Source organism: Corylus avellana, chromosome ca1 (genome assembly GCF_901000735.1).
Source record: "Corylus avellana chromosome ca1, CavTom2PMs-1.0".
In the NCBI taxonomy this organism is placed as follows: Eukaryota; Viridiplantae; Streptophyta; class Magnoliopsida; order Fagales; family Betulaceae; genus Corylus; species Corylus avellana.
Genome location: NC_081541.1, coordinates 45,469,880 through 45,486,590, shown reverse-complemented (window position 1 = coordinate 45,486,590; position 16,711 = coordinate 45,469,880). Strand labels below are relative to the sequence as shown.

At 34.0% G+C, this 16,711-nt stretch overlaps 1 protein-coding gene across 1 annotated transcript in view; it reads right to left on the bottom strand.

Moving 5' to 3' along the window:
* LOC132180353 (structural maintenance of chromosomes protein 5) overlaps positions 1-16,024 on the bottom strand; it is a 23,045-nt gene extending 7,021 nt beyond the window's left edge. The window contains exons 1-20 of the mRNA XM_059593149.1: positions 15,835-16,024; positions 15,143-15,320; positions 14,913-15,066; positions 13,591-13,664; positions 12,471-12,617; positions 12,226-12,330; positions 11,858-12,003; positions 11,180-11,291; positions 10,916-11,071; positions 10,325-10,446; positions 10,102-10,246; positions 9,954-10,019; positions 9,157-9,285; positions 8,977-9,075; positions 8,641-8,806; positions 8,403-8,548; positions 8,165-8,228; positions 7,954-8,078; positions 7,703-7,780; positions 6,200-6,272 (exon numbers count right to left, since the gene is read on the bottom strand). Of these exons, the coding sequence (XP_059449132.1) occupies positions 6,200-6,272; positions 7,703-7,780; positions 7,954-8,078; positions 8,165-8,228; positions 8,403-8,548; positions 8,641-8,806; positions 8,977-9,075; positions 9,157-9,285; positions 9,954-10,019; positions 10,102-10,246; positions 10,325-10,446; positions 10,916-11,071; positions 11,180-11,291; positions 11,858-12,003; positions 12,226-12,330; positions 12,471-12,617; positions 13,591-13,664; positions 14,913-15,066; positions 15,143-15,320; positions 15,835-15,872 (2,323 nt within the window). The 5' untranslated portion in view covers positions 15,873-16,024. The remainder of the gene's footprint in view (positions 1-6,199; positions 6,273-7,702; positions 7,781-7,953; positions 8,079-8,164; positions 8,229-8,402; positions 8,549-8,640; positions 8,807-8,976; positions 9,076-9,156; positions 9,286-9,953; positions 10,020-10,101; positions 10,247-10,324; positions 10,447-10,915; positions 11,072-11,179; positions 11,292-11,857; positions 12,004-12,225; positions 12,331-12,470; positions 12,618-13,590; positions 13,665-14,912; positions 15,067-15,142; positions 15,321-15,834) is intronic.
* Positions 16,025-16,711: the final 687 nt, after the last annotated feature.

Genomic DNA, 16,711 nt, shown 5'->3' with positions numbered 1-16,711 from the left:
TACTAGCCATCAAGAACACAGATTTAATAAATGTGATACCCCTCCAGATTGATGGTGGGCGCTGAGAACTTGAAGCTGTCCTGCTTGCCTGAAGAAGTTATAAAAGGGAAAAAAAGGATCGACATATTCATTAATATATTTAAATCTATATCATAAAACTTACACATTAAATATGGCCTCATAATTTCTAAGAAGCAAATAAACAAGCACGAGGCATATGATTACATCCAATTTCAAAACAATGGGTGTACCATTAACCAAGTGTAATACCGTAAATAATGTGCAAAATAATGCCTATTGCATGGAGAAGCTTCAACAGGATTTCTTATGGGGTGGAATGGGTGATGTGTTCAAATTTTTAGCATGCCAGAGAGAGTAGGGAGTCAATCCTCAAAGTGAACCTGCGGAATATAGTGTCATCGTGCCTTTTGTGGTGTACTTGGAGGGAAAAAATGATAGAAATTGTGAAGACAGAGAGAGAACGAAGGTAAAACTTGAGTTTTTTTTTTTAAAAAAAAAAACATATCATTGGGCAGCTGCTATAGATTTAATTTGCTTAGTTTTCATGATTGTCTTGACTTGTACTCTCTTTTAATAATATTCCGTTCACTTATCAAAAAAAAAATCAGTTCCCCTTGTTCAGAAGGCAAGTTTCTCTTTAAAACTGAAGTTTACCAATAACACCCTTTTTTTTTTTTTTAAGGGGGAGGGCAGAACAAAACTGCACCACATCAATAAAACCTAAATTAAACAGCCAAAAAATCAACTGTTCAAATAATTAAAAAGCCTACTATCTACAGGAAAACATATTTATTGAAAACATAGAATAGATTCAAAGCAGTAATTACCTGAACTTGACTTTTATAAGAATTCCAAATTGATCAAAGTCCTTGTCATGCTCATCTAAGAAGAAGAAACATCATGAAAAAAAAAAATGAGAAAGACATCTCATAAAAGTATATTCTCTTTAAGACCCTGCAACCACATACCCAATGAAACTTCTCCTGCAACAGCCATCTCTTGGAAGTTACGACTGAAAGTCTCATTTATCTGAGCAACAAGCTTCCTCAATGTTGGAAGCCAATTTTCCTGTACAATTCAAAATTAGCACGTTTCTTAAGAGAACATAGACTACATCAACATACGTATCAATATCAAAACAACTACACTGATGGGGCGAGCAAATCCATAAAAGACATGGAGGAACTAACACGAGGAAATAAAAAAGCTTAAAAAGCTAAAAGGATACAAGATAATATTAATATGATATGATAGACATCAATTCATCATTCAATTTAAGTTTTGATTGGGCTGGAGGGGAGCACTATTACCCTGATTTTGGGAACATGTTGGTCTCTTCCAATCCAAATTTTTTGGCCATTCATGAGATTCATGGCCATAATGAAGACAATATCATGAGCATATGACCATATTAATCAACTTAAAAGGAAATCAAACACCTGGACAATTGTTTACTCAAAAAATACGCTTGGACCAGTTTACGTTTTGATTGGAACCAATTTAAGGTTTGACTGAAACCAAAAGCTACTCAACCTGACATCTTCTTGTAAGCTATCTGGACTATCTGACCAAACTGCCAAACATTTAGGCAGCCAAATGCAATGATGAATAACATTAACATTTGGAAAAACACATACAGAAAACCAACTTACTCTTCAGTAAAGCAAAAGAAGTAAATAAAGCACAAAATTGTGTTAAAAAAGTTGTATGCACCTTTGTGGGCCATTTTTCATCCACTTAAATCAAAGATAAAATTACTGGAACTAAAGGAAATTTTTCTAAACTTTGCTTTCTCAGGAATTTTTTTATTCTAAAAATTTTGATAACTAATGGAAAAGAAAGAGACGATTTGGGTGTGAGGGAATGTGGAATCATGTCCTAACAAGAGGCAAATAATCTAGATAACACTCAATTGATTACTGTTGCATCGCAATTCAAGATGAATTAAAACAAATAGTTTTAAAAGGAGGAACAAAAGAAGAAGAGATGCATTTTTATGGTATGATAATTCAATGGTGTTTTCTGAATTGGAAAGAGTAAAGAGAACAGGAAAGAGGGGGTGAGCTTTGCAATAGGTAGAGTTTTCTTTGAGCAACATGAGGCAACCCATGCATATTGCCTTCCCAGGCCTCACATGCTCAAACTCAGTCTTTTAGCTTCAGTATTGAATTATGAGGGGTATATATTGTATTGCCTTCTCCATTTACATCAACTTTGATTACAAGATGAATGGCAACTAAACTTCACTCACCTTCAGGTTATCAATTTCAGCTAAACACCTCCTCAGTTCCTCGTTATCTGCCGCAAGTTTTGTTGCAAGAGCTTCTATCTGTAATGTGATTGCAATTAGGTTAAAACATAAAAGAAACATCTAGTATAAAAGATACAAAAGATGGGAGAAGACTACCTGATGCTTACGGTGTTCATATTCTTCCAAAATATTGTTGTTTAGAAAGAGAATAGAATTGGCTTGAGAAACATTATCTTGAATAGCAGCCTCCAATTCCTCAATGGTAGTAGGCATCTACATTTGAAGCTGAAGGACATTAGAATATTCTTTGCTAAAAGTGAAACTAATCACATGAGACCAAACTGTCATATTAGATTTCTTGACTAAATACTAATATTGGTAGTATGAAACTAAAACAAATGGTATCTTTATCAAATTTCTAATATTTACTTTATAAGTGTTTCATGGCAAACTGTAAATTATTGATGTGAAGATATTCCAAACAAGAGGTGAAAATGAAATCTTTTATTTTTTTGGTAAGTAATGTAGTATATATTAAAAAGCGCAGAGAGGCGCAACCTTAGTATACAGGAAATATACAAAAGAACGCATAAATAGAAGGAGAAAAGAGAACAAGAAAATCATTAAAACTTATCACTAAGGGAGCTAAAAAAACAGTTGTTCAACTAAAAAGAGAATAAAAGAAAAAGGACTTAAGCTCATCCAAATTCCTTTCCTGGTTCTCGAAATATTTGTCATTTCTTTTTCTCCACAAGCTCCACGTAAGGCAAGAAAGCACCATCTTCCACACAACAATACACTCCGAGAGCGACCACCCGCCCACCAGCAGGCAAACAAATCCGCCACTTGATTAGGCGAAATGAAATAATTGTGACAGCTTGTAGAGTCCTAAAATAGATAACCTAGGCTGCCTACACAATTACGTCAAAATCGATGAAATTTCTATGAGATCCAAAATGATTCCTCAATACTTTGGAGCTTCCACGAAATCTTGCCAAGATAATTTAAAACTTTACAGGTTTGATGCCACTAAAAATCCACTTCAGTAAGAATCTTAAATAGAAAAATTTGGTTTATGCCACAACCTTGTCCATAAGCATGAAATATTAACCTTGATATTGCCATTGCATTAGACATATTCGATGCCCTATGTTCAAAGGATAAATCATATCATTAGAATATTAATTAAATGATTATAATCACCTTGTCCCATTTAGCTTTAGGTTTTAGGACAACTAGATTTAACATGGTATCGAAGCTATGGTCTTGAGTTCGAACTTTGACTTCATAATTTATCTCACATTTCAATTAAATATTTTACATGTTAGGCCCACTAGTTGAAAGAGAATTTAAGCCCACAAGTGAATGAGTGTTAAAATATTAATTAAATTATTAAACCTTTTTTTTTTATATATATATATATATATAAGTTTAAGCTTTTGGGCAACTGGTGATTTAACATTTCTCCCATCTAAAGTTGATAATGGAACATAATGTTATTTTCCATTACAATTTCAAGCCCACATCCACATTCAGCCATGCTCCACATAGTAGACCAAGCACAAGATCACATGAATAGATGGGGCCAAGAATTATAGAGCTGCAAGCCATTCGTTGTGGAGAACCGGTTGGGCATGGATGCACAGGTTGTGAGTAGAAAACACAACATAAAACAATCCAATAAAGCCTCTTTTTCAAATCAATTTGCGATGAAGAATATAGGAAACAAGAACTAATATGTTAAATTTAATTATAATTCATTAAACTTTGGTGCTCGAACTCCACAAATTTAAAAGATGGGCCATCTAACACATAATTGTTTTGTGGTGCTGCTCTTGCACAGCTTTTTGTATAATCTTTTTATGTCCATCAAATTATAATTGAACTATACCCCCCTGTTCTGGAAACATTTAACTTGAAGAATTGCCAAAATCCAGCAGTACATCTCAACACAAAAGCTTGTATCATGAAACACATGTTGATTCATGTAACTAAAAATGAATTTTTCCTTGTTTAAACTTTAAGCCATAATACAAACCTCAAGAAATTCCTTTTCAAGTTCTGGAGTGATCATAGCAATTGATTCTGCATGCCTCTTGGCAACTGACAGCTGCTGCCTACGATCATCTACTTCCTTCTTACCTTAACAGGAAGCAAAATGGTAAATGGTCAACTCCACATAAACAACATTTCACATAATTTAAAGTCATGGCCTGTATCTCTTAACATACATCTCCCTATGCTTTGAGAACAACATAGAATGTGAGAATTCTTATAGGGAGGACAACATCTTCGCCAAGATATTGTGAATCTCAACCATTTTCTTATCATCATCTCGCTAGCTATTGCTGAGATGCTAAATGATAGAACTCACCAATACCTCACTAAGAAATCAAATTTTCCATCTTTCAGAAGAATAAATAAAACCTTGATAACCCCATTCAAGGTATTTAATTGTATTATTTTAGTTTCCTCTCCAAACAAAAATAAGGATTCCAATAAAAGAAAAACAGGTTCAAGATAACACTTTTTTCTTTTAATTCTAATACCTTTTATTGTACTATATTATTTCGCTCTCATGGTTTATTGTTAAGAGTTTACAAATAAAGGGTTCAAGATAAAGATTTCTAGAATTAAAGCTTCAGAAAAACTGCAAGATGCATCTAGAGTCAAATACCTGTAAAGCGAGTGTTACGAACAAAACATCCATCATAAAGTAATAGTGTGACAAGCCCAACGAATGGAATAGTACTTCTAAGCATTATGCTACTAGTAATATACCTTAAAAAAAAAGTCTCTTAAGACAACCATAAGCATGCACACACTCCATTATATAAATACTTTAGCAACTAAGAACATAATTACATGGGTGGTGTAACCACTAAGATCAATGCACTCTATTATGTCTACCAGAAGTTTGTTAGCAGCTATCTCTGATTCTGTTCTAGGATTCTTCTTATTCACACATTATTTGTAGCAATAAAGAGTTATTGCAGCTGCAGCAGGATTTCAAAAACCAATGATAGTGTGAGTTTGAACCTCTTCTTTCCATGACTCCCCTCTCAACTGGGACAAATATCCAATGCTTAAAGTAGGAACCAATTTGATTCTACCATAGATTTTGAATTTGCAGATCAGGTAATATTTATAAGAATTCCACATTAGTCATTAGTCCAAAAGAATCAAACAGAGATTTGATGATAGGTTGGTGAAGGAGAATCCCTCTCATCCTAACTTCTACGCCATCAGCCAAGGGAACCTCAAATAATGCCAAGCTTCTTAAACGAACTTAACCTAATACAAAGAAGCCACTTGAAACAATTTGACCTTTAATTACCTCTAAGATTGGCCTGATCTCGGAAGCAGGATTATATACACCCATGATAAATGCTTTTCCCCTAACATCTTTAATACACATTATATATAAAAACTCTCCCACAACATTTTAGGTTCCTTGTGTCACTTTAACGACCCACACCACCTCCAGTGACAAATCTTCACAAAGATTTCAAACTGGAATCATGCAAGAAACCTCTAACCAAGTTATCAACATATTAAAGATGGAAGCAACTATGATGTGATGATATCCTTCTGCCACTCGTCAAATCATAATATTGCCAAGAATCTAAGTAACTAATATATAACTTTCTTGAAAGGAGAACAAGTTCCCAACAAGAAAGGTCCAAGAAGCATGATTACATTGGGGATCTGTCTACTCCTCACTGTGATGTCATCTGCTCACTATGTTTATGTAAGAAACAAGGCCAATTTAATATTTGACTTTTTAAGCAAAACAAAATGGCAAATAAAAAACCATAATTTTGATTCAACAAAAATTTTAAGCATAAGTCCATGAACAGATTAAAATATTTTTGACAAATTTCTTGAGAAAGAAAAGGTCAAAGTTATATTTAAATTAATACTTACAATACTCATAGTGTAGCGATGCTTGCATAGCAAACTTTTCATGCTGCTTGAGACTGACTTCTAGATCTCTAATCTGAAAATTTGTAAAACCAATAAGATCAAGAACGTTGATCAGAAACTAAGGATATATATTCTTCAGTCAGTTATGCCATATTATTTCAATAAGAACAGACAAGATATACAAATGACAAACAGACAGATCCTACGGAGAAATTCATTTAAGTTGAAAGAAAACTTCACTAAAACACTGAGAGGATGCTATGTGAATTAGTCACAAAACATCAGAAGTTTTGAGCTGTATATGTCTAGAAATATCTCCAAAAGCAAATCCATTGCAATCTTACTTTTTTTTTTTCCTAATAGTGTGCATGTCTCTAATTTTTCTGCGTTTTTGAAGTTATGTTCTTTTTCTATAATTTAGGAGTTCTCTTGTATACTCCATCTGTACAAGATTGCACCCCTCGACGATTTGAATGAATATATATTACTTCTATAAAAAAAAAATAAATAAGAATGATAAGTCGACTTCATAAAGTATAACTAAAGCTAAATTTATGCACATTTGTGCGCCACAAAATAGCATAGGAGAGAATTAAAAGATAAAACATAGCTGAAAACTTACTTCCCCACCAAAAGGGAAAAAGACCTGGTAAGTCTTACATCCAATAGATTAACTCTGACTTGAATAATTAACATGCACTATACCTGCTATAATAAGATTGTCTGCATTTTTGAAATTTTGACGACGTTTTCATTGTAATTTAAAATTTAACGCAAATTTTAAAACATGTATGTCATATCACAGGCCATTGACAATGTCTTTGGCTTTTACCAGAAAAATCAGGTATTCAACTGTTTCTAACATATTTCAAAATCATATAACATGTCCATGTAAACCATTCAGCACTACATGTATTACAAACTAATACATGAAATGGACAAATACATGCATTTCCTACAGACGAATTTGTTGGTGAAAAATTAGTTCATTATCACCATTATCTATATATATAAGTTCTACGGGTATTATAGTCATTGTATGCATTAGTTTAAACAAACTTTTATTAGCATCCTCTACAGCCACCTATTCTTCACTGGCATACTGACAGATCCATACTTACCAACAAAAATTATAGGTCTATTGACATGTTCAAGCCCTAGTTTGACATGTTCAAGCCCAAGTTTCGTGCTCAATCATGCCACCTCTGGCTTCTCAAGAACAATGTATTTCTAACATTGCCAATTTAGTTATTACAGGAATAAGACAAATAGAAGAACAAAAAAAAAGTGTCACAAATATATATATATATATATATATATATATATATATATAAGAAAAAGTGTCACAAATATAATCATAATCTTTTCAGCTTTTAGAAGTGACTTTTGCATCCTTTAAACCAATTCTTAGTTTCATTAATAGTATCTGGGAATCAATAAATGGATTTTAATAATGCTTGTACAGCATCCTGGATCAGCTTGACAATTAATCCCTGAAAATACCTTTGCCTCAAATTCAATGGATGCCATATGTGTTTCTGCAAACCTCTGTTTGTAAGAAACAGCCTCAACGAGTAGGTTCTGTCAAAAATAATTATGGTTAGAAGAATGAAGAAACTGATTTATTCAACACATCTACCTCTATGCTGGAGAATAGTTTATTGTGTAATTCTGACATAAATCTGCAAACAAAGTCATTGCACAACATAATAACGAAAAAGGAGCACAAAACCAGAACCTGAAAGCAACTTCACCTTAAGTTCAATTGCACAATGGAACCGCTGAATGTTACATTTTGCAGCTTGATCAATAAGCTTTGCCATAACACTATCCAGGTCATCCCCCTTCTCTAAAGATTCTAATTTTCTTCTTCTCTGAACTGAGATCACCAGAGTATATTCATTTTTTTAAAATAATGCAAAGAATGGATGCAACAGTCTTCTAAAAAGCAACTTCTATACTTACTGATAAGATTTTCCGATTCACGCCTTTTTCTCTTCTCATGCTGTGATATCTTGATAATCTCCTCCTGCAAAATATATATCATGAATACAGTACAAATGCAAATTTGTATGTCAGATCAACTCCCAATAAGTTAATTTTCAAGGTTAAATGTAGTAACAAAAATACAAGCAAACTCAAAGAAAGAGAAGTCAGGTATCAGTTAAAACATTGGAAAACTTGTGTATGTTTCTTAACATACCCGCTGTTTGTGAAGTTTAGCTGCTTCATCCTCTAAGTATCTTAGCTCAGTCTGAATTGATTTAAGACTTTCCTCCAAAGCAGTGACAGATTCTTCCAGTTCCTTTTTCCTGGACCGCATCCCTTCAATTTCCCCAGCATCCAAACCTGAAAAGTAGAAAATAAGAATTGGCAGCTTACACAATCATTAAGGTCTTAGATTATATGCTGATCAAGACATATGGTTTATAGAAACATACTACACAAAAGAAGATTTGAGCGATGCACTGGTTCTACACTGGCTGAAAAATGATCACCATATCTAGATTTAGACCACCGATAGTGATTTTCCGGAGTCCAACAATCTAAAATACCCAACTTTAGAAGATTATCAGCCTTTTGATCAGTTTCCTTGGACCCTATGTACTGAGTCAAGAACATGTACGTTAGGAACAGAGATAAGCTTCATATGCCAGATATAATCAAAACCCACATTTTTCTAACTTCCCAACATCATGAGGCTCGCCCAACAGACCGCTCACATATTCAAATCAATCACAAAAAAAACAAAAACAAAAAAAGCTTAGGAAGCATACTGAATGATCCAAACCAAATTGGCCAGTCAAAACATCCTTTACAGCATTAGGAGCATCAAAAACTTGGTCAATCCGGGAATAGAGGCCAAGTGAACGCATCTGCTTCATGTAAAAAAATGACAATAAGATATTCATGACTGTTCAAATGTGGTACATAGCTGAAGCTCCAACCCCACATACCTCCTCAGAAAGTTGAAAGGGCAATGTAGCACGACCATCATTCCCCATATAATTTAAGACTGGAACATCAAATGACCTTAGATTTTTTACCAAAAAGTCCCGATCACCAGGATCCTGAGTTATGAAAGACTGCAAATGAAGCAAAAATGAAATAGGAAACAAGGGTGATTAGAAGTTTACTGTCGAAAAGAACTTTCCCCACCACCCCAATAAAAAATTAGATTCATATAAAATGATGGGTTTTTTATTCTCAGTAAGCAATATAGCATTCTGCTGAAAGAAAATTATATAGTAAAAGATAAGAAGAAATTACACTTAATCCTCCCAAGCTAACAAGTGCACAACTTTTTGCCTATTTTAACACCAAATCTAATGGAAGGTGAAAATTGCAACGAACTGGTAATTTGAAAGGGCAAAGTATCACAATATTAATTTGGAAACGTCTTTCAATTTTGGGGGTCCGAGACAAATTAACATTTTCCTGCAATTCTTTATTTATTAGTCCCTCATGTTGATGTGTCTTATTGCGATTTATCCAAATTTTATGGAACCCATTTCAAATCATTAACCTAACAAATTCCTTCCTATACCTTTGTCCCAATGTAGCTTTTTGAAGTAGCTAAGACCTCTAAGAAGTAAGAAAACCAACAAGTAATCCAGGAACCTGCTATAATCCTCAATCAAGGCAGAGCAAGTGCTGAACCCAAATGAGAAAAAATAGCAGTCGAGAACCTTATTTTTCTGTTTAATACAGATTAAGGCAAAAATCTAAATAAAACGATAATTGGTGAGAATACCTTCCAGATGTAATATGGGACATGACCTTCTAAATAGTCTGCATGAACCCGATCTGAGACATTAACCTGAACAGAAAAAATATGAAAATGCAAGTGGAAAGAAAAAATTTATTCATAAACACAACAATCTGAACTTTAGAATATGTACCTCAACCAAAACAGGACCATACACCTCCTTATTGAACTCTTCGCGATGTTCTTGCAACCAGTGATAAGCCTCAAATATCTTCTCAGCTCCAGATCTCTTTAATGCCTGTAGGCATTTGTTATGTGTATTTTCCATATCCCTCAGCCTACAAAAAATATCATCAAAAAGCCAGAGTAGGGGAAAAAAGCACATAGAAAACATTTTAATCTCATTCAAATTTTACCTGTCTAGGCAGTTCCTGAGGCCCAATTTTTTTTGAGACAAAAGTTTTTCCTTCTCTGACTTTTGATACCTCTTCTGATTAGCAGAAACTTCTAGCTCCAGAATGCGAGAACTTAAATTTTCCTTAAAAAAATAATTCAGTAATAAGAGTAGAGGCAGCATCGAAGTCAAAAAACCAGCAACCAAATAGTAATTAATGATTTTTCAGAAAAGTGATCATGTTAAGTTGTCCTCCATAGAAAATACGCATGACTTCAAACCGATTGTTGTTTTACAATTTTTACTCATAATTCTATCAAATAGTAACTGTTAATTATTATTAATATAAAAATTGTACATTATTTACGAGCAAACCAACACCACAAAACTGAGTAGATTATACTTGCACCAATAAGATATATGAAAACCAGATAAGAGAAATCATAACCTCTTCAAAATAGATAAGGTTAAAGTTCAGTTTCATACATTTGAAGTGGTAATAATTATAAAGTTTCTTGTCAATATAGGCAAGAACAAAATTACTAACTTAACTCACATTGTAGCCCACATAGCCAGAAGAAATTGTTGGTTGAAGCTAGAAATAGTAACTTACAAGTTCATCTTTTGGGGGTTCATAAAGCGGCAGATTTTCAAAATCTAGTTCAGCAGCAGCAAGATCCTCTTTAGCTTTCAAGATTCTTTGTTGACGAGATTCTTCTTGCCTCTTGAGATCTTCCATTTCATTGTATTTTCCTCGTGCTTGCACCCCCTATGAATAATAATATTGAAGCAAACAGAATCTACTCAACTGTATAACAAAATATTAGAGAAACCTAATATATATATATGAGAAAAAAAAATAGCAATATCTAAGTACCAAATGGCTTTCACTAGCAACAAGTTCTCTACGTTTTTTCGAATTTTCGTTCATGAGTCTGCCAACTTTTTTACATTTAGCATCCAATGCTGCTTTCTCCTGCTTTTGTTTCCTGCAAATAATAGATTGATTATGAGCACACCCAACACCTTAGAAGAATATTAGGAACATATTGCAACAGTAATTGGTCTCAATCTACATAACACAGAATCCCCCAAGAGTAAATGTCCCTGTCACAAAGCTAAGATATCTAATTGACACTTAACGAACTTCAGATGCAAAGTAACCACCACAAACATTTGACATGCAACTATCTCCGCATGTCTGTTTTGTTTTTTTTTTTGTTTTTTGATAAGTAGTCGAAATTTCATTAAAACGTGCGACAGGTGCAACTCAAGTACACAACAAGTATACAAGAGAAACACCTAACTAGAAGAAGAAAAGGAGGCAAGAAAATCATGAAAGCTAAGCCCATTAAGAATAAGATCTAAAGCAGTTGTCAAGTGGAAAAACATTCTGAAAAAGAAAGATTTTAGTTCCTTATATGGTCAGCATGTCAATGACCACATATGATAAAACATGTCATTAGTGTATATGACAATTCGATAGTTTACTAAAATAGAAGATAATTGCATATACAGTAAGAATTGCACAATCGGGTAAACCAAAGCATCATACTCAATTGGTTCTCTAAGCTCATTTAAAGTTTTTGCAGCTTCATCCAACTTCTTCTTGGCATCCTTTTCCTGCTCCTTAGCCTCCATATATTCAGCCTTCTTCATATCATACTTCAGCCAGGGTAATTTCTTTTTCATGGACTCTACCTGTAAATGACAGAAAAAGGCATTTTTTTTTATAAGTAATCAATAACTATCATTAAAAGCATACAGGCACCCTTAAGTTCAAAGAAAGAATACAAGAGGATGCACCTAGCTAGAAGGAGCAAAAAGGACAAGGAAATCACTATAACTAAGTGACAAAAAAAAAGGCATTTAAAATGCTATCAAGCATAAAAATAAGGATTAACAAAACCTAGAAAAACGAACCTTCGCTAGAAAGTCTTCTCTTTGACGGACACGCTCAACATCTTTTTCTAATTCAGCATTAAGCGCCTTCCACTGATTCAAAGTTTCTCCATTCCTCTCAACTGACTAAATCAGGGAAAATTCTTATTAATAACCATAGTTGTTATAGATATAACAAAAACCATAATAATCATAACTGCACAGTTTTAATAATTTCAAATCATAAACACTATATCCATGAAGAAGGTGAATCTTTAGAAACTCACTAGCTCAATATTCTTCAGTTCACGACTTTTTTCAACAAGGGCACGATGTTGGATTGGAAGTTGAGGATCAACAGCCTTTTCAGTCTCTTCTAGAAGTTGCACTGGAGTTAATCTGGCAAACTCACAGACCCTGTCTTGTGGCAAAAACTACAACCCAAAACCCGACCCCCACCCCCAAGGGGAAAAAAAGAAATTTAAAAATTTAGGCATAGAACCTGATGTGAACCCATAATCAGCTACACAAATAGCAAAACTGTAATATCATGAATATCAATTACCATCCATGTGCTACGGAAAGCAGGTGGGATGGGGGAGTTAAAGAAAAAGAAGAGAGAAGAACCAATGGATGAAAAATTAAAAAGTTACACAACAGAGTAGATCCAAATCAAAGGGATGCAAAATACAGTTAGAGGTATTAGGGAATTGACAATCTTACCATGTTCTATTAATTATGCTCGTTGTGAACTATTTGGAAGAAAAATTAAGAAGTTAAAAATGCTACAAGTACCAAATTCTCCCCAAAAATTGGTTCCCAAATGCTGTGTCAACATTCCATGAAATCTATTATTTTGGGAAATGTGTCATCATCCCGGTGACACATCACTTGGGAACCAACTTTTAAGGAAAAAATTTGGTAAATGTAGCATTTCATCATATAAAAATATCACAATTTACAGTTTATCTCTTCTGGAAGATCACACAATTATACTACCGTGCTGCAAAAGAGACAGCACCTGCCAGATGAGATGAAGGAACCTCAGCAGGATCGCAAATTGAAGCACAGAAAAATACCAGCATATCACAATGGCCACTATGGTACTCGATGACAACACACTGGTACTTGAGATTAAGGGCAGTGGATATAGTATTAGATAAACATTTCTGAAGTGTTAGATAAACATTTCTGAATTGTTCAAAACCAAATGCAAACAGACATCCATGCACACGTGCTTTCATCCAATGAGCTCAGTTTCAATAATAAACCCATTCTTCCATGATAAAGAATGGAACATAAATATCAAAAATTATACATGTAAAAGGAAGCAAAGTTGCATCTATTCAATAACATTTCACAGTTGATACATCAAATATCCTAATCTAGGTCTTCAAACTTACTCACTTGAGTCAAATTGTTGACTTGGATGTTGAACCTTTGAATGATTTCAGCTACATCCTTTTTAGGGACTACTTTTCCTGAAACCAACAAATGAAGGATAAGAAATCGCTAGCTAGAGTAAATGTTTTCTGTTTTCCTGTTTAATAGCAGGAGCAATGCTGTGCAGTGCTATTTAAAACAGAGATCTTGAGCACTTCTAATTCTTTTTGTTTATGCTATGAATGGTAGGATTAGATTAAGTTAATTGCTAATATTGGTTATTAGTAAGTTTTATAAGGTTTTATTTCATTATAAATAGAAATCATGAAAGCATTGCAATAGACCCTTGACTTTAAATATTAATAAAATTTCCCTATGGTTTTTTGTTCTTTTGAGAACTTTTTGCTTGATTTAGCACCCAAAGCAAGGTTTCCCCGTCCTTTCAGTCTAATAAAGGCTTCAAAGGAAGATTGAAGTACGCTTTCACATTACTAGACAACCCTCGTGATGTCACAATATATATGCACACAATGACACAAGATGCAAACTTGAACGCACGCGCTCACACCATGACGTGTGGATGTCATTTAGGAAAACAAGTTTCTATTAATTTTTTAATTCAAAGAAATATAAAGAATTATAGCAAATTATTAAAATTGATAGAGGGAGAAAAACGACATTACATATATAAAGGAACTGAATTTTTAAAAATGCTTGACAAAGCAGCCACCATAAGCTAATTTGGACTGAGGTTCAACTAGTAATTCAGAAGTTCCTTCTTCATGACAACATTAGGTAAAATTATGGATAAATTAAGGTCCTAGTAACATGAAAACCAACATGGTTCCTTGAGTTGCAGCTAGGGGTGCTGTTCGGCCCGGTAGCCCATGCCCAAATTTTGGGCTTGAACCAAAAAACATTTTGCCCATAGGGCCATGTTGGGCTCATTCTCTTAAGCCCAAAGTCAGGCTCAGGTTTGATCACTAATGGCCCGGCCCAGGCTGGCCAATTGTTTGATTTCAACATAGATAAAATGTATTCATTTTAATTGTTAGTTGAATGTAAGATATTGAATATAAATGCCTTAAGGACTGTCCTGAGCTCAGGCCAGGCTGGACTCAGACAGAACTTAAGTGTTACTATGTGCTGGCCCAATCCAACCCAAGCCATGGGCACTCGTAGTTGCAGCTAGATACCACCTTGGTTCATAAGTTAAGATCATCACAATTGTTTTCTCTATTCCCACCCATCTAAGTTAACCTCAACCAAGAAAATGTTAGATTAGGGGTCCCAAAAAAAAAGATTCAGCGAAATGAGAGACTCGTGTCAAGTATTAAATATCTTACCATTGAACAACCACTCAGACTTGTTATGCGTATCCACTTTACGCATAATGGTAATCTGCTCATCTTCAGTGTCCCCTCTTAGGGAAATTTTAATATAACCAGACTCCTCTCCACGCTTCACATATGCTCCAACACTCGTTGCCCTCCCAAGCAGCTGCGCAAAACAACTTCCCATCATTACAAAAAGTGCCAGCAGTGTAATCAAAAAATTACGCCAGCCTTTAACTAACCTGAGGTTCACCACCTAGACCAAGTGCAATGGCACATACGAGAGAGCTCTTCCCAGATCCATTTGGTCCAATTACAAGGTTCAGACGTGGCCCTGGTTTGCATTTCAGGTGATTAAAGGTCATGAAATTGTGGAGCTCGATCTCAATTATATTTCCACGCATATAATCATCTTCCCCTCTGAAAGAACAAGTTGAAAAGCATTAATTTTCCATTGCCAACAAAGCAGAATGAATTGCAGGATATAACATGTTAAATCCCAACATAAATTATTTGAATCTTAACACGGATTCCCAGTTCATTTCAGCTGAATAGTTTTATTAATCTCGGCAACCAAGCATTAATTGCTTGCTGAGGAAACTTAAACCAAGAAAAAGAACTGAAACACGCTTCCTCTCGCAAAATCGCAGAAAACAGAATTTACATTCCAATTTCACCAATTGCTATTTCTTTTCGCATTTCCCCTAAATTTTCTCGGCAACCAAACAGAGCTTTCCGCTCTAAACCAGTCCCTCCCCTTCCCCCCTCAAAAAAAAAAAAAAAAAAAAAAAACCCGAATGCGATACACTCAATGTAACCGTGTCACCAGTACAGAACATCAAAACACTACACATAAAAATTCTAGATTTCACAAAGTATATAGCAAATTAAGCAAATTTATTTGTATGTGGTCGAGTAGGGGAAGTATACGGACCTGGTGATCTTGGGGCGCTTAGCGCGAGGCTCGGCCATTGAGGAAGATTGCCCGTGTCCAGTGGCGCTTAAGAATTGCGAGATTATATTAGTGTCTCTGTGAAACCCAATGTGCTATGATCTCGGACATGGGAGAGTTAGGGTTTCAGAGAGTAGAGAGAAAGAGAGAGGACCTAGAACCGAGAATTGGCGCCAAAAGATGTTATTATGGAGCAATTTATTGCAACAAAAAAAAATATATATTGAAAAATATATATGACTTGGTTATATAAAATAAAGTGGTGGACCTGGTGGAATATACATAAGAAATAACTTTTTTTTTTATGACTAAAACAATTTGATCTATGGTTTTAGATTTCGATAGATTTAATTGTTTTTATTTGATTATATATGTATATCTAAATGCATTGTAACAAAGTTTCCCCGGACATAAAAATAAAAAAATAAAAGAAAGAGAGATAGTTTCCTTCAAACTAGTTGAAAAAAAATTATTTCAGTCTAATTTATTAAACTAACATATATCTTTAAAAAAAATATTATTTAATAGACAGCATACGATTGAAATAATGTGGAAATAAAAATTAATTTTTAATCCTATTTTTATACAAGTTTTTGTTGGTTCAAAAATTACTTTTTGCTGTTACATTATTTCAATTGTATGGCAGTCATATATTAGTCTATTAATCGCATTATTTTTTTTTAAAAAAAAAGATCTTAAGTGATAATTTTTTTTTTTTAAATAAAACAAACTAAGTTAGAGAAAATTATTTTAATCTAGCATGATATCTATCATGGGAGAATGCTTGTGACGTATCTACTGTTATTCAAAACCCATAATACCATATAATCTTCTCCCTATGTCTAAATGATACAATATG